The following is a 24,515-nucleotide window of genomic DNA, read 5'->3' as shown; positions in this document are numbered from 1 at the left end:
GGCAGAGAGAGAGGGAGACACAGAATCGGAAACAGGCTCCAGGCTCCGAGCCATCAGCCCAGAGCCTGACGCGGGGCTCGAACTCACAGACCGCGAGATCGTGACCTGGCTGAAGTCGGACGCTTAACCGACTGCGCCACCCAGGCGCCCCGCCCTAATTATTTTAATAAAAGCCCAGGGAAGATGTTAATTGATCTTTTGGGGGTTGTGTGCCCATTCCTGAACCAAGAGGATGGAGTTATGAGTACTCTGCCAGCCAGAGCCCACTACCTTTCCCACCTTTGTCCCACATCACCTGGTATGAAGTTAGCACCCAGTCAGTGTTAATCATTTCATTATCTCACATTTGGGATGTTCAAAACAGAACTCTTGATTTATTTTCTCTTCTGTCTTCCCCATTTAGGTCCCCATTTAGGGACCACTATTCCCTAAATTGTTCAAGCCAGACGATAGTATTCGTGTTTCCTCTTCATGACATATAAATCTTGTAAATTATGATACATATATACCATATAAATTATCTACATATATACATATACAGATGTCGGTGTGTGTGTGTATGTGTGTATCTGACTCAGGATCTTCAAAGTAAAAATGATCTTAGAGATTATCTAGTCTCTCTTACTTGTAGACCCAGAGAATGAGTTCCCTAGTGGCTTGAACCCAATTGTCCTGACTTCAGTCTAGGAATATCTCTTACCATGTTGCCTCTTCTGTATTCAGACATGTGCTTGTATATGTAGATAAGCAAGGAAAATATTTTTCTCACAATAGTAACCCCCTTTTTTAATGGGGGGAAAAACACTAATGTCTCTCTCAGTCAGACTTTGTCATTTCTGTATTATTAAGAATCATCATCATTGATCTAAGCCAGGTACATAGAGAATGGGATCTAAGCTTTATCTTAGCTCATTCAGTTCCTAATCCAAAATAAAAATAGGTATTTTTAATGTCTGAAGCATATTCCCAAATTTACTACTTAATAAGTGGTGTTTTTATTACAGTGTTTTGTTCTGAATATACTTTCCTTTTTTTACTTTTTTTTTCTGAAATCTTTATCATTTCCTTTCTGTTCACATGTTCCCTTTTAGTTCATTTTTCCTATAAATGGAAGTGTTTATTTTTGAATGATACTACTAAAAAAAGGCCACTAGGGCACCTGGGTGACCTAGTCTGTCAAGTGTCCAACTTTGGCTCAGGTCATGATTTCGTGGTTTGTGAGTTTGAGCTCCACATTGGGTTCTGTGCTGACAGCTCAGAGCCTGGAGACTGCTTCAGATTCTGTGTCTCCCTCTCTCTCTGCCACTCCCCCACTCACACTCTGTCTCTCTCTCTCCTTCTCAAAAATAAATAAACATTAATAAAATTAAAAATAAATAAAGACCACCAATTTCTTAAAAGAGCATGTTAATAACAGCCTTTTTTGAGACTTCTGTTTTAAAAAATAATTATTTGCTAATTAATGATGTAGAACCTAATATATTTTAAGCTTTAGAATATGAAATGTCATACTAAAATAAATCAACTATTTGAATTGTATTGAATATAAATGGATGAAATTTAAACACATTTATGAAATTTTAATATTTATTTGTAGAAGATTTTAATAACTTCTAGATCTACCAGAAAGTTTATCATAGGTAATAGCATTTTCTCCTTTAACTTATATGCTTTGTTTCACTCCCCCCCCCCCCATTTTTTACCATATTTCTGAATGAGGTAAAATTCGGGGTGAATTTACTAACATAACCAATTGAGTCCATATTTTACGTGAAACATTATGTAGATAAAAGCAGTATTTAACATAAGCACCCAGTAAAGAGAATTGGGCATTTATTTATATGCAAAATTTACATAGAATTTTTAATTAAGCAATGGACTTTAAAATTTATATTTAATCTGAAAAATATCATTACTTATAAAATCTCCTTCCCCACCCTTCAGCACCATTTGATTTGAAGGGAAGTTAAAAGTAAGTTTTTAAGCTTATTAACTGCCTTCTACTGATTTCTTTATTTAGTCTCTGAACAAGCTAGAAGGATTTGCTTTTAGGCTTATGGTCCTTATGGAAATTGTCTCTGGAAAGGAATTTCACTGGTCTTTAGATTGGTCTTAGCATTAGAGAGAGCATGACTCTGTGGATTTAGATAAGTGTTCACAGCCTCCCAGTTTCTCTATCTGACAGGAGAATTGAGATACCAGAGGATAAGCCTGTTGGCAGAAGACCTTGTAGTGTCAGTTCTGTATTGCAGCTTTGTAGAGCCATTCCTTCTACAGTGTCCCAAGACCAATATTCTGATGCCATCATATTTTCCAGTACATACGGACTAATGCACAGAGCTAGCTACTGTTGATTGGCAGTGTTACTGTACTCATCATAATTTGGTAATAAAAATGGTGTTCTCTTAATTTGTTGTTATGAGCTAGATAGGTCACTCGCCCCCCACCCCAATTTAAAACCTTTATTTTCAGTACAAATTATATTTGTATTTTTTTCAATTACAGTTCAGTGGATTTTAATGTATTCACAGACTTGTGTGACCATCACTACAATTAACTTTAGAACATTTTCTTCATCCCAAAGGGAAATCCCATACCTATTAGCAGTCACTCCCCTCTCCCACCTTCACCCCCCACTCCCCAGGCAAACACTGGTCTATTTTCTATCTATCTGTATAGATTTGCCTACTCTGGACATTTAATACACATGGAATCATATAATATGTGATCTCTTATCACTGGCTTCTTTCATTTAGGCATAATATTTTCAGGTTTCATCCATGTTGTGGCTTCTATCAGTGTTTCCTTGCTTTTTATTGCCAACTAGTATACCATCATATAGATCTACAACATTTTGTTGTTTCTGCTTTTGGCTATTACGAATACAGCTACTGTAAACGTTTATGTACAGGTTTGTGCATGAGCATATGATTTTATTTCTCTTGGGAGTGGAATCGTTGAGGCACTTCATAGCTTTGATAGCCTGAGGAACTAACTGCCAAATTTTCATCAATCCTTTTTTAATCTTTAGCCAGCAAAAACTTCTATCTCCTATTGCCCTTAAGTACAACTTTACTCTCTATTCCAGATATCTTAAGGGTGAATAATACTTCATGGTTGCAAGTGCTAGCTAATGTACCAAAAATTCTCTATTGGTGAAATATATACCTATAGTCTCTTTGCTTGTCATTTAATTTCTAACAGTATTTTCAAATAGACTAAAAATAACTATGCCAGTTGATACCTTCTTATATTCTGTACATTTGAAACCGCACTTCACAATAAATGCACTAATAGATAGCTGCCATGGTTCTAAAATGCAAGAATTCATATTTAAATTTCAAAAGGAATTTTAGTTTTTGCTACTTAGTTAAGTTTTGGATTTTTTTTCTTTTATTTTTTTCTCTTCTCTTCTCTCCTCTTCTCTTCTCTTCTCTTCTCATTTTATTTATTTACATAATCTCTACACCCAACATGGGGCTCAGATTCACAGTCCTAAGATCTAGAGTTGCACACTCCCCTGACTGAGCCAGCCAAGTGCATCTGTATATTTCTGATTATATTTTCCTAATTAACTATAACCTAACATTAACTATATATGTATACATTTTTTTCCCAATTGGAAACCATCATTTCTCAGCCTTGGAATACCTTGCAGTCAGTATTCAAGGTTAAGTTATGTTTAGCGTACAAATAAACAAATACAGTTTAGAAAGCACATCTTGAAACACATAGTTAAATTTTAAAGTTTTGGCCCAAAGGAGGTAAACTTTGTTTATTTGAAATATGCAAACATGTGAATCATTTGCTAGTGCCCGGCACATGAAGTGTTACTAAGTTGATTTATGGGAATGCAAGCTGGTGCAGCCACTCTGGAAAACAGTATGGAGGTTTCTCAAAAAACTAAAAATAGAACTACCCTATGACCCAGCAATTGCACTACTAGGCATTTATCCAGTGGATACAGGTGTGCTGTTTCGAAGGGACACAGGCACCCCCATGTTTATAGCAGCACTAGCAACAACAGCCCAAGTATGGAAAGAGCCCAAATGTCCATCGATGGATGAATGGATAAAGAAGATGTGGTATGTATATATATATATATATATATATATATATATATATATATATACACACATACATACAATGGAGTATTACTCGGCAATCAAAAAGAATGAAATCTTGCCGTTTGCAGCTAAGTGGATGGAACTGGAGGGTATTATGCTAAGTGAAATTAGTCAGAGAAAGACAAATATATGACTTCACTCATATGAGGACTTTAAGAGACAAAACAGGAACATAAGAGAAGGGAAACAAAAATAATATAAAAACAGGGAGGGGGACAAAACGTAACAGATTCATAAATATGGAGAACAGAGGGTTACTGGAGGAGTTGTGGGAGGGGGGGACAGGCTAAATGGGTAAGGGGCTAAGGAATCGACTCTTAATCATTGTCGCACTATATGCTAATTTGGGTGTAAATTTTTTAAAAAATAAAATAAAAAAAAAAAAAGTGAGTTGGTTCACCAGCACACAAATATTCATGCAATAATAAAGTTGCTTTTCCAGAATTTGGATTAATCCATAAGGTAGTGCTGAGTTGGGATAGGGCTTGTGCCTTGGCCACTTTATTATGCATCATCTACAAAGGGAGGAATGCAGCCTGTGTGACCTGAGAGGAAGACAAGGGAAGGGAGTGTCTAGTAGGAAAGTGGGGGTGAAACCAGAAGGAAAAGAGGATAAAAATACTGACATGGCCCATGTCCCAGAGAATTTGCAGCATCACCTTCCCAATCCTGTTTACAGTTTTCTCTGTGAAAAGGAGGGAAAACATATGTTGCCTTCATTCACAGCTTATGCCTAATGTGTTGTGTGTTTTTTTAATCAAACAATTGTGTGCCTTGGAGCCACTAACATCTTCATCAGTAAGCCCTCTGATTTATCACACAAATCATTTGAAATGATACTTGGAAATTATCCTAGAACTGATAATGTCCCTCTTGCGTTGGATCACTTTGTAAAAAGCATACAATGATTGTCCGTGGGTGTCTGCATTAACCGGTACCATCTTTGGTATAGACTGCATACTGGATATTCATTCCGACCTTTCTGGGAAGATTTGTGACCAAAAGTCTGATAGGGTCATATTATTTGCTTACCTAAAGCATCAATACTTGGCGATCAGCTCTTTGTTAAAGATACATGTTCTTGACCAATTTCTAAAAATTTAGATATAGTTCATTTATTATTATATATGTAATGTTTAACTGAAATTCCTGGTTTGGGATTGGTTTGCAGAGCAGTAAAGATGAGACGAGAAATGAGGGGGGGTGGGAGGAGGGACAGAAGGAGAAAGAGACTGCAATAGTAGGCTCCTGTGCCTTGCAACTCCACATGTTTTTCTTGATTTGGGGGATAGTAGGAATTTGGTCTGTGGATTTCTGCCTTTCGGCCTACCACAGTGTTATCCCACCCACAGATATGCAAACCACATCCTAATCACTTGACCCCCTCCCCTTTTTTAAAAAATTAAAAAAAAAAAAAATTTTTTTTTTACGTTTACTTATTTTTGAGACAGAGAGAGACAGAGCATGAATGGGGGAGGGTCAGAGAGAGAGGGAGACACAGAATCTGAAACAGGCTCCAGGCTCTGAGCTGTCAGCACAGAGCCCGATGCAGGGCTCGAACTCACGGACTGCGAGATCATGACCTGAGCCGAAGTCAGACGCCCAACCAACTGAGCCACCCAGGCGCCCCTAAAAAAAACTTTTAAGTGTTTACTTTTGAGAGACGGAGCTTGAGTGGGGGAAGGGCAGAGAGAGGGGGAGACAGAATCCATAGCAGGCTCAAGGCTCCAAGCTGTCAGCACAGAGTCAGGCGGGGCTTGAACTCACAAGCCTGGAGATAATGACCTGAGCTAAAGTCTGATGCTTAACCAACTGAGCCACCCAGGTGCCCCATCACCTAACCTCTTTGGCCCAGTATTTGCTTTGCCTTTTCCTTCCAAGGAAGCTGTAATGTTCTATCCCTTTTTTCTCTGCAGTTCAGACTTCCTGTAAATAGTCTCCCACACATCCCTTTGATGAAAAGTTTCTAGATCTGAGTCAGTTTATTTCAAATCTTGTTTTGTAGCACTGCACATAGCAGTAATGAGAAATCTCTCCAATCCTGTGTGACATAAAGGTGATCTACTGAGTTCCAGAATACTTTGTTTAAAATGAAGGGGATCAGGCAAAAGATTAAATTGGAAAGTCAGTGTTTAGTATAAGAGGAGAAGAATTAGTATCTTTTGATCTGGGCCCAGAATCGCCGTTTAATTCAAAGGATCAAATACACATCCTCAAACCTAAGATCATGACTCAAGCTGGGCTGAGTGCCCCTTCTCAGTGCTCCCATAATATCCTGTATATATGTCCTTCTTACTATGCTTTAACTTACGATTGTCTGCTTCTATGCCTTTGTGTCCCCATTCACATACCCTAATCTTAAACTGTGAACTCTTGGGGATGAAAATGACTCTGTTGCCATTCTTCCTGTCACCTAGGAGGTCTAAAATAAATATTTGTGCAAATATATGAATTTTTATAAAAGGAGAGTTAGATTGCCAATTGATCTTCAGTCCTGTTAGAACTTTTAAAATTTCCCCCAGATGGCTTTGTCCCCATCTTATAATACAGAGGTTAGTAATAAATATAATTCAAATTCAGGTAGTACAATTTAATCAGTCAACTTGTATTTCTCAAACCTGGTCATAACCCTATAAGTTAATTAGAGCCTGAGTTCTAAAAATGAAAAGAAGTAGAGTTAGCATAGTTTTAGTCCATAGGACCTTCTAAATGATCTCACCTCAAACACCCCACCCCTGCCCAAATCCTTGTTCCCTTATTTCCTTTTTTTTTTCCTCCCTGAGAGAGAGAGGGGGCATGAGGGAGGGGCAGAGAGAGAAGGAGAGAATCCCTAGATCTCTCGAACTATGAGAACATGACCCGAGCCCAAATCAAGAGTAGGACGCTTAACCAGGCAGCCGAATAGTTCCCTTGTTTACTCTTTTTTTTTTTTTTTAATTTTTTTTTTTCCAACGTTTTTTATTTATTTTTGGGACAGAGAGAGACAGAGCATGAACGGGGGAGGGGCAGAGAGAGAGGGAGACACAGAATCGGAAACAGGCTCCAGGCTCCGAGCCATCAGCCCAGAGCCTGACGCGGGGCTCGAACTCACGGACCGCGAGATCGTGACCTGGCTGAAGTCGGACGCTTAACCGACTGCGCCACCCAGGCGCCCCTCCCTTGTTTACTCTTAAGCACTGCCTATTCATTCACACCACTAGTGGTTTGATGGGAGAGAGACCTAGAAGTAAAGGGTTACAACGTGGTATGAGGGCGATCACTGAGGTACATACAGTGTGAAATGTAAACCTAAGAGGTAGGTGCCAAGTCTTCAAGGCTGAGGAGTTCAGATTTGAGGGAAGGGGGTAAGTATGACGGGGAAAGGAAACAGCATATGGAGAAAACTAGAAGCATGTAGACACACAAATGGTAAGTACGTGTTCAGGGAATTCTTAGAAGATGAGGCCAAAGGGAAAAGGCCGGCCTGAATGGATGCCTGTGAAGGGGTTTGGAATTTAACCTGTAGACCAAAAGGGAAGTCCCTGAAAATTTTTCAGTAGAGGAATGACGTGATCTCGCTGTTCCCTACCTGTGTCTTTCCTTCAGCGACTCTTGTGACCTGTGTTCCCCTATCAGTACTGTTACTTTCTTTACTAATAGGTTGTGGCCAAGTTAATTCATTTGGTTAGAGTAAAATAGCTTTAGGTTGTAGTTTAGAACATTCTAAAGCTCCAGAAATAGGCTCTTTCCCACCTTCCACCAAAACAGAATTCTGTACCAGGGCTAGATACTGTGATCCTAAATCAGGAAAGCTTCTGTCTCACAACTGTTGCGCTCCTAGCAATTGCTCTCTTCATTTTGGACCCATTGCAATGCGTCCACGTTTGTCTTATTGTTTGTGTGCAGGTTCATAGCCAGTATCACAATAAATCATTCTTTGGAATTTTACAAAGATGTCGTCCTTGGCATCTAAGCTGAAAATCATTTATGCCCAGCACATCAGTTTCCCTTTGTGAATACTGTCTAATTAGAAAGTAGTTTATGAACAGTGTCTCCTTTTAAAAATGTAATTTGAAGTAGCAGATAGCAGATGTGCATGTTACCTGGATGTCTCAAGCCTTTATGCTTACTCATTCGCACAGAACCTTCAGTGGAGGCAGCTGCAGAAAGTGTGGGAGGCAAGCAGGCTTCTTCCTGGGGAAACCCAGGCCTCATTTGATTCATTGCTGCCACCTGCTGGGGCCTGGCTGCTGGAACGGGAAGGCCACACTGGTGGTAGAGCTACGTCATCCAGGGCCACGTAAAGAGCCATATGTAGTTCCAGTGCTAATCAGCCACTGTTTCTAGGGGACGACCTACCCCTAAGTGAAAGGATCTTATAAGCAGTAGAACATTATACCAGTCAGTGTAAGGTGGTGTTTGATTATGTCGGTTAACACCTCTCCAGCAATTGTGAGGCTCAGAGAACTAAGCAACACTTGGAGGACTCAATCAAGATCCTAAAGTGTTAGAGCTGGGAGAGTCCTTCCCACAGATATTGTGGAGCTTTAGTGTAGTTAAACCAGTCTCCTAGAGGCATGTGAAAATGCAGATTCCCAGGCCTGGCCCCAGAGATTGCAATTCACTAGGCCTAAGATGAGGCTTCTTTAACAGGTTTCCCATGAAGTTCTGATGCAAGTGGCCCAGGACCATACTCCGGAAAGGCACTGCCTTAAACATGATCTATGTAGGAGCTTCTCAACCATTTTTCAAATCAGTGCCTCATTTCACTTTTAAAAAAATTACATCTTCTATCCACAGGGTGAGTTACTAATACTGTAGCAGGTTCTTTGAAGCATATACACAAAATAATACGGGATTGGTTCTGCAGGCGAAAAAAACACTTTTAAATAATTAACTTCCCTCTCTTACTCCAAGAGAGAAGTACTCTAACTTAGGTTGGTCCTTTTATAATGGAGTGTTTTTTGGCCTTGGGCATTGGCACGTAAAGGTGGCGTTTGGTATTGTATTTATCACAGCCACCAATTCCCTGAATAGAGTAATCATTTGGTTAACGTGTATTAAATATTCAGGGACCGAAAATAACATAAGATGGAGTTCTGCCCTGCATCATCGTTACCTCTGTCCTTTGGAGGAGCCAGGCACAAGAGAGCTGCAGGCCCGGGCGTTTAGCATGTCTTATTATCACTTCGTAGGCCTTACATTGCCTTGGCAAGCTTGGCCAAGATACAAACAATACTAATCACAAATAATAACTTTCCTTATCACAGAGGAGGAAAAATAAGTGGCCTGTAGCACATATGAAGAGTCACTTAGAACTGAGAATTCTGGATGCCTGAATATTTGTTATTTTTTTTTATATATGCTACTGCTTCTGAAATGCTGATTGTAATCCAAGAATAACCCTATCCAGCTGTGAACTGAGTGAGGCCACTGAACTTGAGGGAAAATTACATTTGGTATACTGCATCATCTTAGTAAACATCGAGACTAGTAACATTCTAGTGTATCTTCATCCAGACATCTTTTCTTTTTTTTTTTTTAAGCTCTCAGGTTGTTGGCATCCCGGACTTCCAGTCCCTTAATGCAAATGATCTTACATTTAACACAGTTATCATGTATTGCATAAATAGAACCAAAAGGCGGTTTATTAAACCTCTTTATAGAGAAATCTTGTTGTGCTTTCGAAATCGTAATTTTTATTAGTTGTGAATGTAGTTTGATTATTAGTGAATGTAGTTTGATGTGTGGTTTTATTTTAAATTTTGTTTCTTGCCTTCATAATCTCATCTTGGGGATTTTTGTTTTTAGGGCTACCTAAAGGAAATCTTAAAAGAAATTGGTGTGCAGAACGTGAAAGGAACCCACAAAAACACATGGGAGCTGAAGCCAGAGTATAGACATTATCAAGGAGAAGAAAAGAGTGATTAAGAAGACTTTCAACCAGCATGCTAACAGAACAACTAAAGGGTGATGTGCTAAGGAAACACCACTGATGCTCAAATACTTGAGGTCCATCTGTTATAGGGGTAAAATGACTGGAACTGTAATTTCCCTATGTAAATTTTTTAAACAATAATTCTTGTAAAGTTACTTAAGTGTTTTTTGACGAACGAAATTATTTATAGGCTTGTATTAAACTAGATTATTCAGGAGCGGGTGTGGGATTGGGGCGGTTAATAAGGTTTTTCTTTTTAAATATTGACTTTTAAAATGTAAAATTAGGAAATGATTTCTAAATAAGGACTCTCTGTCCTTGTCTTATGTCTGAGGAGCTGAGGTAATGCAAATCCAAAGTGAATGGCAAAGCAAGAAAAAAGTCAACTACAGAAAGTCTTCAAAGCAATAAAAAACCAAAGTTCCTTTTTCTGAAATTGTCAAAAACCAAAGCTGTCTTTATTTTATTATTTTACAGATGATCATGTTTCATATTCACACCCATTAATAAAAAAAGAGAGCGTTTATTTTGTACCTAAGATAGCAGTTTTCACCATTGGCTTGCTTATTTTACCCTAGTGTTAGTGACATGAAAAAATGCAAAAAAAAAAAAAAAAACCTGGCCAATGGGTATTATTTCTTTTATTTGCTTTTAAAAGAATTAGAAATTAAATATTTTTCCAACAATTCAAGATATGTCTCCCCCATCCAGATTATAAACTTCTCAGACAGAAACTGACTTTGCCCTAGAATTTTACCACACACCCATCAGGGAGGTATTGACTATCCTACAACCAATGATGTTGGGGGTGAGGCTGGTGTGTGTTAGGCAGTCACAAAAACAAACATACTCACAAACAAGACCACCAAAACAAAAGAAGCTTTAACAAATTAAACACAAGAAAAAGTTGCTTTTTACTTGTTCATTTTGTCAGCTGCATCTGTGTGCTCGCAACCAAGAAGTAGCAAATGCCAACAATTTAAGAAAATGTTACATAATTAAAGCAAATCAAGGGAAAACCTGTCCATGGAGATGAATATTTTTCTGTGTTTGATATTCAGCAGGAGAACACCAGCATGCTGAGGCCGAGTACTACCGCACTGAGAAAATGTTTATCTCTGCATTCCCACTGTCAAATAAAATTCTGATGAGGGAGGGTGGTCCTGTTCCCTACCTCACCTCTAGTTGTCTTATCCTACTTTGTTCTGGTGCAGGAACCAGGTAGATCCCCATTACCTTCCAGTTTCTGATTACTTGAGCCTCAGCATCAGGAAGCAGACGGATTATGGTGTGAGGAGTCTGTATAGCACTGAGAATTCTGGATACCGGTCATGTGCTTGCTTCATAGCACCTGTCTTCCCCCAAATCTTGTCTTTATTTCACGTTTGGTCTGCCCTGAAACAGACCTGTGTCTCCTCTACCTCTGTCTTTCATTTTTATGGTGACAGTGGCTGCCACATAGAACTTTGTAGCTGCTGATAGAGCTTCCAGGCAGGAGTTGAGTCTCATCTGAAGCTGTGCTTTGGTATTTCTGCAAAACTGGTTTCCTCAGCTTATCTTAGTTACCTTTTACCTCATCACACCTGTCTGTATCTGCTTGCGTCTCTTAAACACTTGTCATCTGTTCAGTGCTGTAGCTAATCTAGGCAGCAGACCGGTACCATTTGTGATTCGTTTTTTTTTTAATTGCTTTAATACTAAAATGTGGCTACTGATAATGGAGGAGACTCTCCCTGGGTTCATTTTTTTATTTCAGGACTCTCTTGCTCTATAAACATGCTTTTGACAGTCAAAAATCAGGAAGTAGGAATCCTAAGCCCTTATAACCACTGGGAGATTGAGAGATAGGAAGGCTAATAAGAGATAAATATATACATCTGGTAAGATACCACATCATAAGAGCACAGGGGGCACCTGGGTGGCTCGGTCGGTTAAGCATCTGACTTCAGCTCAGGTCATGATCTCACAGTTTGTGGGTTCAGGCCCCGTGTCAGGCTCTGTGCTGACAGCTCGCAGCCTGGAGCCTGCTTCGGATTCTGTGTCTCCTTCTCTCTGCCCCTCCCCTGCTCACACTCTGCTCTCTCTCTCTCTTAAAAAATAAACAAACAATGGGGCGCCTGGGTGGCGCAGTCGGTTAAGCGTCCGACTTCAGCCAGGTCACGATCTCGCGGTCCGTGAGTTCAAGCCCCGCGTCAGGCTCTGGGCTGATGGCTCGGAGCCTGGAGCCTGTTTCCGATTCTGTGTCTCCCTCTCTCTCTGCCCCTCCCCCGTTCATGCTGTGTCTCTCTCTGTCCCAAAAATAAATAAAAACGTTGAAAAAAAAAAAATTAAAAAATAAAATAAAAAAATAAACAAACAAAACAACACAGGAAGGCCGTGTTTAATAGATGACTTAGTTAAACTCAGCTAGTACACACACTTAAGGGATGTTTTAACTGACAAAATGTAATAAGTATATTTTGGTTGCTGGGCATTGGAAAGATTTGAAATTACATGTTGCCACAGTAACTTCTAAGGAAGAGATCTTAAAAAAGAAAACCATTTTTGCTCTGTTGTATCATAAGCAGCCCTAAAAGAGTTTAGCAGAGTTGCAGTTGTTCCCAATGGTCTGTGAACAAATTTTCTTTGAAGCTTATTTTCATCATCTTTGGTACTTATCAGTGAAATAAGAGTAAAACATCATGCCCTTATGTGCCTGGCAGTGTGTTAAGTACCTAAAATACCTCATTTAATCCTCAGAAATAGTTCTCTTAAATAGATAATGTCCATTTTACAGAACCATTTCCTGCCCAACACGCTATGATGAGTCCTGATCCCTCTTTCAGGGGAATTCTGCCCTTGGGGCAAAGTGAATACCAGAGTGTACTTTTCTAAAAACCTTCCCCCCACACACAATCTTCCCTGTAGGACAATGGTACAGACCCCAGAAAAAGCTGTGTGAGAGATTGAGAGTTTGTCTTTGGCATCCCCACTTTAATACAAACACGCAACCTCCCTACTGATGGGATGAAAACTGAACTCCCTCCTTTAAATATTTTTTAAATTTATTTATCTTTTTTTTTAAGTTTTTTTTTAATGTTTTTATTTATTTTTGAGACAGACACAGAGCATGAGGAGGAGAGGGGCAGAGAGAGGGGAAGACACAGAATCTGAAGCGGGCTCCAGGCTCTGATCTGTCAGCAGCTCGAACTCACAGAGTGTGAGAGATCATGACCTGAGCCAAAGTTGGACGCTTAACCGACTGAGCCGCCCAGGTGCCCCTTTAATTTATTTATCTTGAGAGAGAGTGCAGAGAGAAGGAGAGACAGAATCTGTGCTTATGGCACAGAGCCTGATGCGGGGCTCGAACTCACAAACCATGAGATCATGACCTGAGCTGAGATCAAGAGTCTGATGCTTAACAATTGAGTCAACCAAGGCATGCAGGCATGCTTGAACTCTCTCCTTTAAATTTTTTTTTTCTATGTTTATTCATTTTTGAAAGACAGAGACAGAGCACAAGCAGGGGTGGGGCGGAGAGAGAGGGGGACACAGATTCCAAAGCAGGTTCCAGGCTCTGAGCTGTCAGAACAGAGCCCGACGCAGGGCTCGAACTCACGAACCGCGAGATCATGACCTGAGCCGAAGCCGGACACTCAACCGACTGAGCCACCCAGGCGCCCCTGAACTCTCTCCTTTAAAGTCAAGATCCTCTTGCTAAGATTTTATTCCCTGCTGCACTTCTAGTACTCAGGTAGGGGGCACAGCTTTGGAGTGGACTCTCTTAGACAGTAGGAGTTAAGAGCCCCCATGGAATGTGACAGGAGGCTGGGGCACTGACTGAAGGGGCACCACCTTATGTTCCGACTCCACCTGCCGTGCACCCACCTTTCGCCCCAGCACACCAGCCATTTTCCCTGGCATTGGCGTTAAGAGTCCAGGAGATGATGAGCTGGCCTTTTTGACTTAGTTTTCTTTCTGACATGAGTACAGAGCAGACTCCTGGGCCTAATATTTTCATAATGTGTAAGAGGAGGCATCAGAGATTGCTTTTTAATCTTCCTTTTCTTCACGTACTCCCTCTTTTCTTCTTCCTACTTCCTTGTCTTTGAGCAAGTGTCACCATCCACAGTACAATAGTATGATGTCAATCTTCCAGACAGCAGTATGAGCCTTTAATAGTTTATTATAAGAAAATTAACAGTTTTTATTGGACTTTGTTGGAAATCTAAATTAAACGGGACATAGATTCTGTCACATCATTTAAATTTTAGAGTTTTAAAGAAATGATTTAGAGTGTACTGTATTTTTAAATGTTGAAATTTATATTTAAAAATCTTAAAGACATGTGGTTTTGGTTGTTTTGTGGAGATGTAGGTACACCAAAACAGTATGTTCCCGGGCTAAACGTTTTACTGTGGTGTGCTCATGGAGCACAGTGGCTGTTATTGGCAAGTATGTCCTGACCATGATTATATCCCCGGCACAGTGGATACTAAAGTGCTAGACATAAGAGGCGTTCACAGTCTAGTGAGAAATAGAGAATGTAGACGGATACAACAGCGTGTGGGTAGAGAAGTGTGAACTAAGTGTTGCAATCAATCAGAATATTCCAGTTAATTCATTGTTGCCATTTTTGCTCTACATGGATTTCCAATTTTTAAAGCGTTTGAATGCAGTAATATATACTTAATTTTAAAACTTCTTTGAATGTAATTTAACCATTGAAACTTCCTAAAACACAAGAGGATTGAAACTTCCTAAAACACAAGAGGATTTATACAATGTCTAAGGATCGTTATTATGAACACATACGGTGGATGTCTGTAACACGTCGATCTTGTTAATAGAATGCTAAATTGATGGGTTTACTGGGCTAGTCCTCGTGACATTTAAGCCTTATTTCTGATTGCCATTCTAGTTTCCCTCCTTGAACAAAAGCCTGGGAAGCACTTGGGCCACTCATTCATTCATTCATTCATTCAGTGAAAACCCACTAAATGCCGACTGTGTGCCAGGCACCAGGAGCAAAGGTGATGGCTGTAATAATGTGCCTTCCATGCCAGTCGTTCTCTGCCTATGTTACTGAAGAAGCAGGAAGGTAAAAGGTTTTGTTTATTGCACCCTTCCTGTGTGCCGGGCACTGTGCTGTAAGCATTTGGTTCATCACTCATTTAATCCTCCCAACAACCCTAAAACATGGGTTCTCTTTTTAAGCCTTGTTTTATGGATGTGGAATGTCAGGCACCGAGAGGTTGAAGAACCTAACCAAGGTCATACAGTAGACTGGGGCAGAGCCACGTTCAAATTTCAGGTAGCACTGGGCAGCGTAGGCTCTTAGTTACTATTCTGTGTATTAAGTGTGCTTTTATGGGTGCTATGCTGTTGATTGCCCACAGCTGTAATTCACTGGCCCAGAATCTTCATTTGGTTTTTTGTTGTTTGTATTATTGTTATTAATACTATTGGGGTGTAATTGACGTATAACTCTTTTGTGTTTGACCTTGCACTAATGGGCCGCAAAATCTCAAGAGTTATCTTTCCTGAATCAAAAAGAGTTAATTCTGGATTCTGTCTGAGTTGTTTTGCCTTTAAAGATTTAGTTTCCAATTTTTGTTGAGGTTCTGGAGTTTCTTGTGGAGTGACGTTCCTTTTTTTTGGCTCTAGATTCAGATGAGTTATTTCCCAGGGATGATTGCAGATGGCCAATGTACTTCATTTGCTTACATCCTAGGCCACCCAGTGAATGTTCAGTTCCAGGCTTATTTAGAAAGTTGGTGACTTGGCTGGTCACAGTTGAGGGTCTCTGTCATGGCCTGGTAAGCACAAAGGAGGTCCATCAGCTTGGACTGCCATGTAATGGGGATACAGAGCTGAACAAATATGAACAGGTCCTTGCTTTCAGAAGCTCACAGAATTGAAGAGGACTTGGAAACAAACTGCAAAATAGTGCATTAAGTGCAGCGGTATAAATACGTGGCAGAATGTTTTCAGAGCTATGTGGGTTCAAAGCAGGTCACTTAGAGCAAGTTGTTTGCTTTCTGTGCCTCTGTTTCCTCATCTGTGAAATAGATATAGTAAGAGTACCTACCGGAGAATTGTGGTGAAATTTAAATGAGTCAATATATCAGCACTTTATTTCCCACATTCTTGGTTACACTGTAGAGTGCAGAAAAATTGCTGGTTCTTTCCGTGGCACGGCTCATTTTGTGCCATTCTGCTGTTGCTGTATGGAGTTAAGAAACATAACTATTTTTAAAACGTCAATATGTGTAAAGCACTTGAAACACTATATGATATCATATCCAAAAGATGTAAAGATGTAAAATACAAAATGTGTTTCCTATACAAAAGATGTAAAAAATGGAAGTGGGACAGAGAGAATTACATCCTTGGGGAGTGAGGAAAGCCTTCCTGGAGCAGTTCCTGAAGTGGGTTTTGAAGGGGTTTAGGAGTTCAGTAACACTCGCAGCCTTACTTCACAAGGTGATTGTAGTGAGAACCCACACACACCTTCAGTGTACTAACAGATACAGCTTGGTAGTGAGGGAGTGTGGCTCGACACACTGAGTCCAGTCTTGGTCTGACAGAAGAATGTGGAGGTCACATCATCTCTCCCTGGGATCGGGTGCGATGGATGAGCAGCTAGGCAGGACTAGCCTGCTTCAGGTGTACCCCCAAGTTCAAAATGGTTCAAACCTAATTACTCCCATATGTGCAGCATGCTTTTCCACTTTGACTCATCCCTGAACACATTTCTTTAATTTGGTCCTACTGAAATGGCAGTTGAAACCAACCATAATGAATCATATCTTAGAGGTTTGAGATCTCAATCCTTTATCTTTCCACCACTGCAATAAAGATAAATAGGGAGCGGGAGCTAAATAGGGTCAAATGATTCACTTAAGTAATGGAGGCCCAGGAACTCCTAGCTGGACTAGAGGACCTAGACAAGAGCTGAGGCTAAAGAGAGAGTCCCTTATCCTTGTCCTCTGTTGGTGATGACTGGATGGCCACAGGTGGGTGGGTGGCCTAACTTAGCATTTGCAGGTGAAATCTGGAGCAACTGGAAGAAGACCTCCAAATGGCCAGCAGGTACGTGAGAAGATACTAAGCATCACTAATCGTCAGGGAAATGCAAATCAAAACCACAGTGAGATCCCACCTCACACCTGTTAGAATGGCTAAGCTCAAGAAGAGAAGAGATAACAAGTGTCGGCAAGGATGTGGAGATAAGGGAACCCTTGGACACTATTTACGGAAATGTGATTGTTTTAGTCGATATGGCAAACAGTGTGGAGTTCTCTCAAAAATTAAAAATAGGGGCAGCTGGCTTGCTCGATGGAGCGTGTGACTCTTGATCTCAGGGTCATGGGTTCAAGCCCCTGTTGGTCATGGAGACTACTTTAAAAAAAGAAAACACACCATGCAAAACAAAACAGAACAGATCTACCTTATGACCTAGCACTTCCACCTTTGGGTACAGACCCAAAGGAAATGAAAACAGGATATCAAAGAGGTATATGCATGCCCATGTTATTGCAACATTATTTACGATAGCTAAGATAGGGAAACATCCCGAGTACCCATCAACAGATGAATGGATAAAGAGATGGGATCTATATATGAAATAAATTTTCAGGAATTATTGAGCCATGAGAAAGAAAAAAATCCTGCCACTCACAACAACACGTATGGACCTTGAAGTCCGTATGCTAAGTGAGATAAGTCAGGGAGAAAAATACAAATAGTCTTAAATGTGGAATTCACTTTCACGTGGAATCAGAAAGGTCAGATTCATAAAAAGCAGAGAGCAAAATGGTGATCACCAGGGACTGGGGGAAGGGAGGGGTAGAAGAGATGTTGTTTAAGGGTACAAACTTAAAAGTGGTAGTAAGTAAGTCCTAGAGATTTAATGCATAGTGTAACATTATAGACAACAGTATAATAGTCATCAAATTTGCTAAGACACTAAATCTTAATTATGCCAGCCACAAAAATGATGCAGTAGAGGTGCTAACTGATGCTACATTGACAGTCATCTCACAATATAGTAATATATCAAATCAGTATGTTGGATACCTTAAATTAACATTTAGGTGTCAAACATGTCGCAGTTAAAAGAAGAATAAAATTATTTACCAAAGGTGGATCTCCAAAGAGACACCAGTACAGCATGGAACTACTTCAGAAATGATGATCTCTTATCAGTGATGTTGAAAGGGAGCCTTTAAACATCCTACAGAAGAAAAGATATTTATAAAACACATATAATGGACTTGTATCTAGACTGTATAAAGATCTCTCCTATTTCAGTAACAGCACAACAAGCCAATTTAAAAATGAGCAGCAAACGTCCGCATACACCTCACCAAGAAGATACGGATGGTCAGATAAACAGAAAGCTACTCCACATCACTGGTTGAAGGAAATGAAATTAAAACCACATGGGATAATGTTATATACCTACTAGAGTGGCTAAAATTTCAGCAGGCTGACAGTTCCGTGTGCTGGCAAGCATGCAGCACAGCCTGAACTCACGTTGCTCGTGAGAGTGCAAGGTTGAAAACAGCTGGGTAGCTTTTAGTAAACTCGAATATACCACCGTACAACATAGCAATCCCACTGATAGGTATTTACCCAAGAGAAATGAAAATAATGTGCAGACACAAAAACCTATACACAAATATTTATAACAGCTTTAATCCTAATTGCCAAAAACTAGAAACCACCCACACGTCCACCAGCTTGTGACTCCGTAAAACTATGGTGTGGTCTTGCGCTAGAATACTCAGTAATGAAAATGAAAGGACCATTTGGATGAATCGCCTATGCATCGTGCCAGGTGAAAGAAGCCAGACTCCTGGAGCTACATACTGTATGCTTCATCTGTAGGACATATCAGAAATGGCAACACTCTAGGGGTAAATACACAGGTCAGTATTTGCCTGGGGTTGAGTGGGCGTAGAGGGGCTGACTACAGAGACCGGGGAACGTCGTACAGCCCAGGAGTCTTCAGAGAGCTCCAGTCTGGGAAGGTCGGAAGCCGGTCGGGACCTGTTGGCAGTGTTAGAGGTCTGCTGTGTTACCCTGACAAATTCTCCAGGCATTAACAAAGGTAAATTCCATCTCCAAAAGGGAAGAAAATGCCTAGTGTGTACGATGCTAGAGGCCTTGAATTAAATCCACTGGGAGAGGGTCCTCAAAAAGCCAGCAATGGACTGAGTCATTTATATACCCACAATAAATCTGAGAAAGGAGTGTCACTGGGGGATGAGAAACCCATCACTTCTTTGATTTGCTGAATGTTTGAGAAAGCAAGTTTGAGCAATGATTTCAGGCAAATGGACCCTTTCAGTTGCAGCTTCTGGAGGTAGTGTGTCCTTACCACTCATCGAGCTTTGCATCCTCTTAGAAAATAAAACTCTTAATCACCTTCAGCCAGCACTGTCAAGTGAAACCTTAAGGGCGTCAGTCATCTCAGATCACATTCTGTTAACCACCTACACAGACTCACCTGTAAGCCCACAAACCTTAGCCTGCAAGCTCAGTCCGTTGAAATGAAAACATCTCTGCATGAGGTCTCCAGTTGCATGCCGATGCCGATGGATACCAAGTAATCAACTGAGAAAGGGCAGAAAAGAAAGATCTATTTTTTTTTTAAGGTTTATTTATTTTTGAAACAGAGAGAGAGCATGAATGGGGGAGGGTCAGAGAGAGGGAGACACAGAATCTGAAGGAGGCTCCAGGCTCTGAGCTGTCAGCACAGAGCCCGACGTGGGGCTCGAACTCACGGACTACGAGATCATGACCTGAGCCGAAGTCGGCCGCTTAGCCGACTGAGCCACCCAGGCGCCGCAAGAAAGATCTGTTTAAACAACTTTCTGGAAAAAACCCTTCAGCTGGGCCCAGCTGGTTGATTTCCTCATGAAAAAAATCGAGTATGTGGGTCCGGCAAGGGCATCACATGTGTTAGAACTGAGTTTGGTATTCCCCGGTGTACCTGATACATAATTTTGCCGGGTCTTTTTAGGTAGTTGGCTGTCACCAGTGATCGGGATGGAGAAATCTGTGGTCTAGAGGAAGTGGCTGCCGAGAGGCTGGGCAGCAGAAAGGAGTATCTGTACTTAGAGGTTGGCAAAGATGAACGCTAACATCCTTTCTGGTTTTAAGATTATGTAATATAGGGGCACCTGGGTGGCTCAGTCGGTTAAGTGTCCGACTTCGGCTCAGGTCACGATCTCACGGTCCGTGAGTTCGAGCCCCGCATCAGGCTCTGTGCTGACAGCTCAGAGCCTGGAGCCTGTTTCAGATTCTGTGTCTCCCTCTCTCTGCCCCTCCCCCGTTCATGCTCTGTCTCTCTCTCTCTCAAAAATAAATAAACGTTAAAAAAAATTTTTTTAAAGATTATGTAATATATAACTATATATAAGTTGATAGATAATTTTTTTTTAAGATTCTGTAATATGTAATGTAAGCCGTGGGCCTGACAAGGCTTGCTCCCAAGACCGGAGAGGGGTTTGCTTCACTGTTCTCACTCAGAGCTTCTGCACCTGGCACAGACCTACCTACGACACACACGCCGAGTTGTACACAGAAGCTTCCCGCTGTGCACGGGCTGGCGGCCCCAGACAGGCGTGTGTGCTCTGCAGAAAGACCATTCGGTACTCGGCTTCCCAGCATCACCTGCTCCCTGCTGCAGGCCCATTTGATTGTGTACACACTCTTGCCTGCACCCAGAAATACTTTGTCTATCACCCAGTTCTCGTTCAGCTCCATCCTACTAAGGGCTCTTCCAGTTGTAAGAAGGAGAAAGCCACTTAAGTCTGCTTAAAGGCAGAAAAGACAGCCCTCCAAGGGACTGGCCCTTCTTCCCTTCCTCTCTCAGAGATCCATACTGTTGGCCTGCTTCTGTGCCTCTGCTCCACCCTGTTCTTTGCAGATTGGCTTCCCTAGTTCCACGAGGTCATGTTCCCCTGGAACTTCGGCATGCACTTTGCTCTGCCTTGACACGGTGCCGGCTCTGGCTTCAATTCGACATGACTTTTCACGTCAGCTTCTTACAGCTGACTGACTCTAATCCTGGGTCCCATTTCTGGATTTCCCAGAAGAATGTGATGGCTGCCTGTTTTGGTCAGGCGTCCACCCCTAATCTGATCGGTGGGGAGAAGCATGAAGGGCCACAGAGGCCCCCTCCAATGGCAGCCATAGTTGCAGGGACAGGAGGGTTCCGACAGAAGGGCTTATGTGTAGCTGAGCGCTCCAGAAAGCAACCACAGTACCCCCAACTGAGTCAGTTATTCGGGAATGCACATCTGGGAATAGAAGATCCTGAGGTCTTGGAGTGCCTGGATGGCTCAGTCGGTTGAGTGACGACTCTTGATTTTGGCTCAGGTCATGATCTCACAGTTTGGCGGTTCGTGGGATCAAGCCCCATGTCAGGTTCCGGGCTGACGGCACAGAGTCTACTTGGGATCCTCTCTCTCTCTCTGCCCCTCCCCCACTCATGCACATGTGCTCGCTCACTCTCTCTCTCTCTCAAAATAAATAAACTTAAAAAACGAATCCTGAGGTCATTGTTTCATTGTTATTTCTGTAAGATTCTGTGCCCTGAGTTCCACAACTAAAGAAATAAGAGCCCTGGGGGGGGGAAAGCTCCACCAGGGAATTTAAAGGTAATGGTGAAAATTAGGAGGAAAAGGCCCTTCAAGTTCTAAAATTCCTAGGATTCACATGTAAAGATAGAAAACTCAACCTATGGAAGAAACAATGTGTATAGCGTGCTTACACACAAACCCGGCTGTATAAAGGACTCCTCTATCGAGTGCATGAGAAGAGGGAAAAGCCAACATTGCAATGGGAGCAATGTGACCTACAGTTCACACCTGACATCAGCAACAAATCAGAAAGCTTTGATCTCCAGTTCTGAGAAAGTTAACGTGACGCTTGTACTTCTTGTGCTTCCACGTTGCTAGTGAGCACTGAAAAAACACCCTCAGCATCTCGAAGAATTCAACAGCTATTTCTGCCCCCATTCTACAGACACAGAAACAAAGGCACAGAAAGGTATACGCCACACCGCAGGGCCCGACAGTGACGGAGCTTGGGGCCAGCGTGCCCTCGCTGCCAGTGCCACCACCTCTCTCCAGCCCCAGGATTCTCAAACCTACCTAGTCATCAGAAACAAGGGGGAGCAGGGGAGTAAAAATATGGATGGCAGGCATTACCTGCGAGAACTGAAACCTATCCCTCAGGGAGGGGGCCCTAGCTCTGTATTTTTTTTTAATTTTTTTTTTTAACGTTTATTTATTTTTGAGACAGAGAGAGACACAGCATGAATGGGGGAGGGGCAGAGAGAGAGGGAAACACAGAATCGGAAGCAGGCTCCAGGCTCTGAGCCATCAGCCCAGAGCCCGACGCGGGGCTCGAACTCGCGGACCGCGAGATCGTGACCTGAGCCGAAGTCAGACGCTTAACCGACTGAGCCACCCAGGCGCCCCCCTAGCTCTGTATTTTTATAAAGCTCCACGGTTACTTACTGCTGATGACCAACCAGGTCTGGAAATAGCCACACTCATCAAAATTTTCAACTACAAAATTAATTAAAAGGATGGTGGTGTTTTCCTGGCCATAAACAGCTTGTAGGAAGGGTTCAGGCTTTCCTGTGTTTCAGGAAGTTCGGTGGTATCTACCTATCACGCATCACACCCCACAGCCTACCCTGAGAACCCGAGAGTGACTCCACACTGAGTGTGACCAGACGCCTTGTGAGACCACCCTGCTGTCACCTGAAGCCTGCGGGTGAGGATGCCTGTTCCCAGCAGGGGCTGAGAGGGTTAAGTGAGAAGCGTTTGTAAAGCAGCATGGTGCCTGCCACGTAGTATATGTTCAATAAACGTTTTTGTTGAAAATGTTTCCAGAGCTGCTGTCACTGAATGGTAAAAGTAACCTGCGTTTCACATCTTTCATTTCTAGCCATCTCACAGGAAATGGCCAAAAGCTGCTAACAGGGATGAAAGGCTGAAGACATAGGAAAACCAACGGCAGTTGTTTTTATCCAGCAGACCAAACGGTAACTCCAGTTTGGGGAAAAAAACAGAAATATTGACCAGCCCCTCCAGCCCTTGAACCACTTCAGACCTTGGTTCAGGTGCCCCAAGACCAGGTCTCCACCTGCCCCCGGGGCCACCAGAGCTGGTAAGCAGTTCCGTCCACCCAACGTCTAGCCAGCCCTGGATTCCCTCCTCTCCTGTCAGTTTTCCTGGTTAGGTTCCTCCTTAGGCTGAGTGTCCGGATGTAGACAATGAGAGGAGGAAGCAAGCACTTGTCTCCCCAGTGTGCGTAAACTCACCCTTCGAAATAGCAGCTCAGTCACTTGGGATTTCAGGCCCCTTGGTTTCTTCTCTTCAGTGTCTACTCTGATTTCCATGCCCTGCTTGGTCTGGCTCCGACATCTGAGGAGATAAGAGCGCTAAGAATAGATTCAGAAAATGCCTCTTTATGGTCACTCCTTGGAAGGCAGACGCTTCCAATCACGCCTTGAGGCCTACGTGCTCTGGGGTACCGAGTGGTGAAAAATAGAACAGGATGTGACGCTCAGAATTCCTACCGGGTTTGTGCCTTAATTAGCTTCCATGACACACAAGGAGATGTAGACATCTTTGAACCGGTGAGCCCCTTGCGTTGTTGGGTAACAAGGAGTCTGCGCACATTTTTGTTTTGGGGCAACAGTTGGTTTTCTCATACCTAGAGCCAGCTTGATGGGAGACCTCGTTCCAGGTCTCTTCAAATGATGAATCAACCTTATTTTGAAAACAGCTATTTGCTGCCTTACATCCTCAGATAAAATGAGTGCACAACTCTGTCATTTATCAAAGTGGAGGCTACACCTACACACAGGATCTACTTTTGGGCTCGGAGAGGGTGGAAATGCCACAGCTCACCAAGTCTCCCTTGCCAAGTTAACTTAAATTGGGTTGAATAGCAGTTCTCGCACGCTGGCTGAAAACACTGGGACTGACCTCAGCGTTCAGGTTGGTGAAAAAGAGTGTTATATGGTCGAAAGCAAGCAGTGGGACCAGCCTGGGGGGGCTGTCTTCTTCAGCATATTTTTCAAGGACCTGACAGAGGAAATTTAGCTCTGTCAGTCAGACCTTGCAGGAATGTCATGTAGCTGTCCGGGCACCTGGCGCTGTCCCCTCACTTGGCTGCAAAAAGACTTGATAATTGATGAAGAAATAACTCCTTCCTTAGGGTGGGGAAGGAGAAAGAAGAGGGAGGGAGGGATGTGCTGAGCTGAGAAGCGTATTATTACCTTAAGGCTTTTCACCACTTGCATTAAGTAATTGCAAAATTACTTCAGGCCCCATTGTCTAGAATTTGAAAGAAATTAGAAGCACCTAAAGAAGAAATCAGACTATGGGTGTAATTGAAATTAACAAGCATTGCAAACAACTCCTAATCACGTTCCTTCCATTTATCATGTATAAACA

General features: G+C 42.0%; 1 protein-coding gene and 1 long non-coding RNA gene across 4 annotated transcripts in view; one reads left to right on the top strand and one right to left on the bottom strand.

The window, feature by feature from the left end:
* GTF2F2 (general transcription factor IIF subunit 2) overlaps positions 1–10,480 on the top strand; it is a 155,682-nt gene extending 145,202 nt beyond the window's left edge. Inside the window, exon 8 of one of the 2 annotated variants that reach the window (XM_049646983.1) lies at positions 9,918–10,480. In XM_049646983.1, coding sequence (XP_049502940.1) covers positions 9,918–10,037 — 120 coding nt within the window. In that variant the 3' untranslated portion in view covers positions 10,038–10,480. Of the gene's footprint in view, positions 1–8,759; positions 9,826–9,917 lie in introns of those variants that run through there. The other variant, XM_049646982.1, reaches the window with a different exon arrangement.
* A 5,238-nt stretch (positions 10,481–15,718) lies between these two features.
* LOC125933802 (uncharacterized) lies at positions 15,719–23,652 on the bottom strand. 2 transcript variants are annotated; one of them, XR_007461103.1, is made up of 5 exons: positions 23,375–23,652; positions 19,541–19,672; positions 18,166–18,262; positions 16,115–16,249; positions 15,719–15,839 (listed from the first exon to the last, which is right to left on the bottom strand). It is a non-coding gene; the product is annotated as an uncharacterized LOC125933802 (long non-coding RNA). The 2 variants fall into 2 exon arrangements; XR_007461102.1 differs by having other exon boundaries at positions 19,541–19,647.
* Between the last annotated feature and the right edge of the window lie 863 nt (positions 23,653–24,515).

This window comes from Panthera uncia, assembly GCF_023721935.1.
Source record: "Panthera uncia isolate 11264 chromosome A1 unlocalized genomic scaffold, Puncia_PCG_1.0 HiC_scaffold_16, whole genome shotgun sequence".
Lineage (NCBI taxonomy): Eukaryota > Metazoa > Chordata > Mammalia > Carnivora > Felidae > Panthera > Panthera uncia.
The sequence above is the reverse complement of the archived record's forward strand: the minus strand, read 5'-3'. Positions and strand labels throughout refer to the sequence as shown.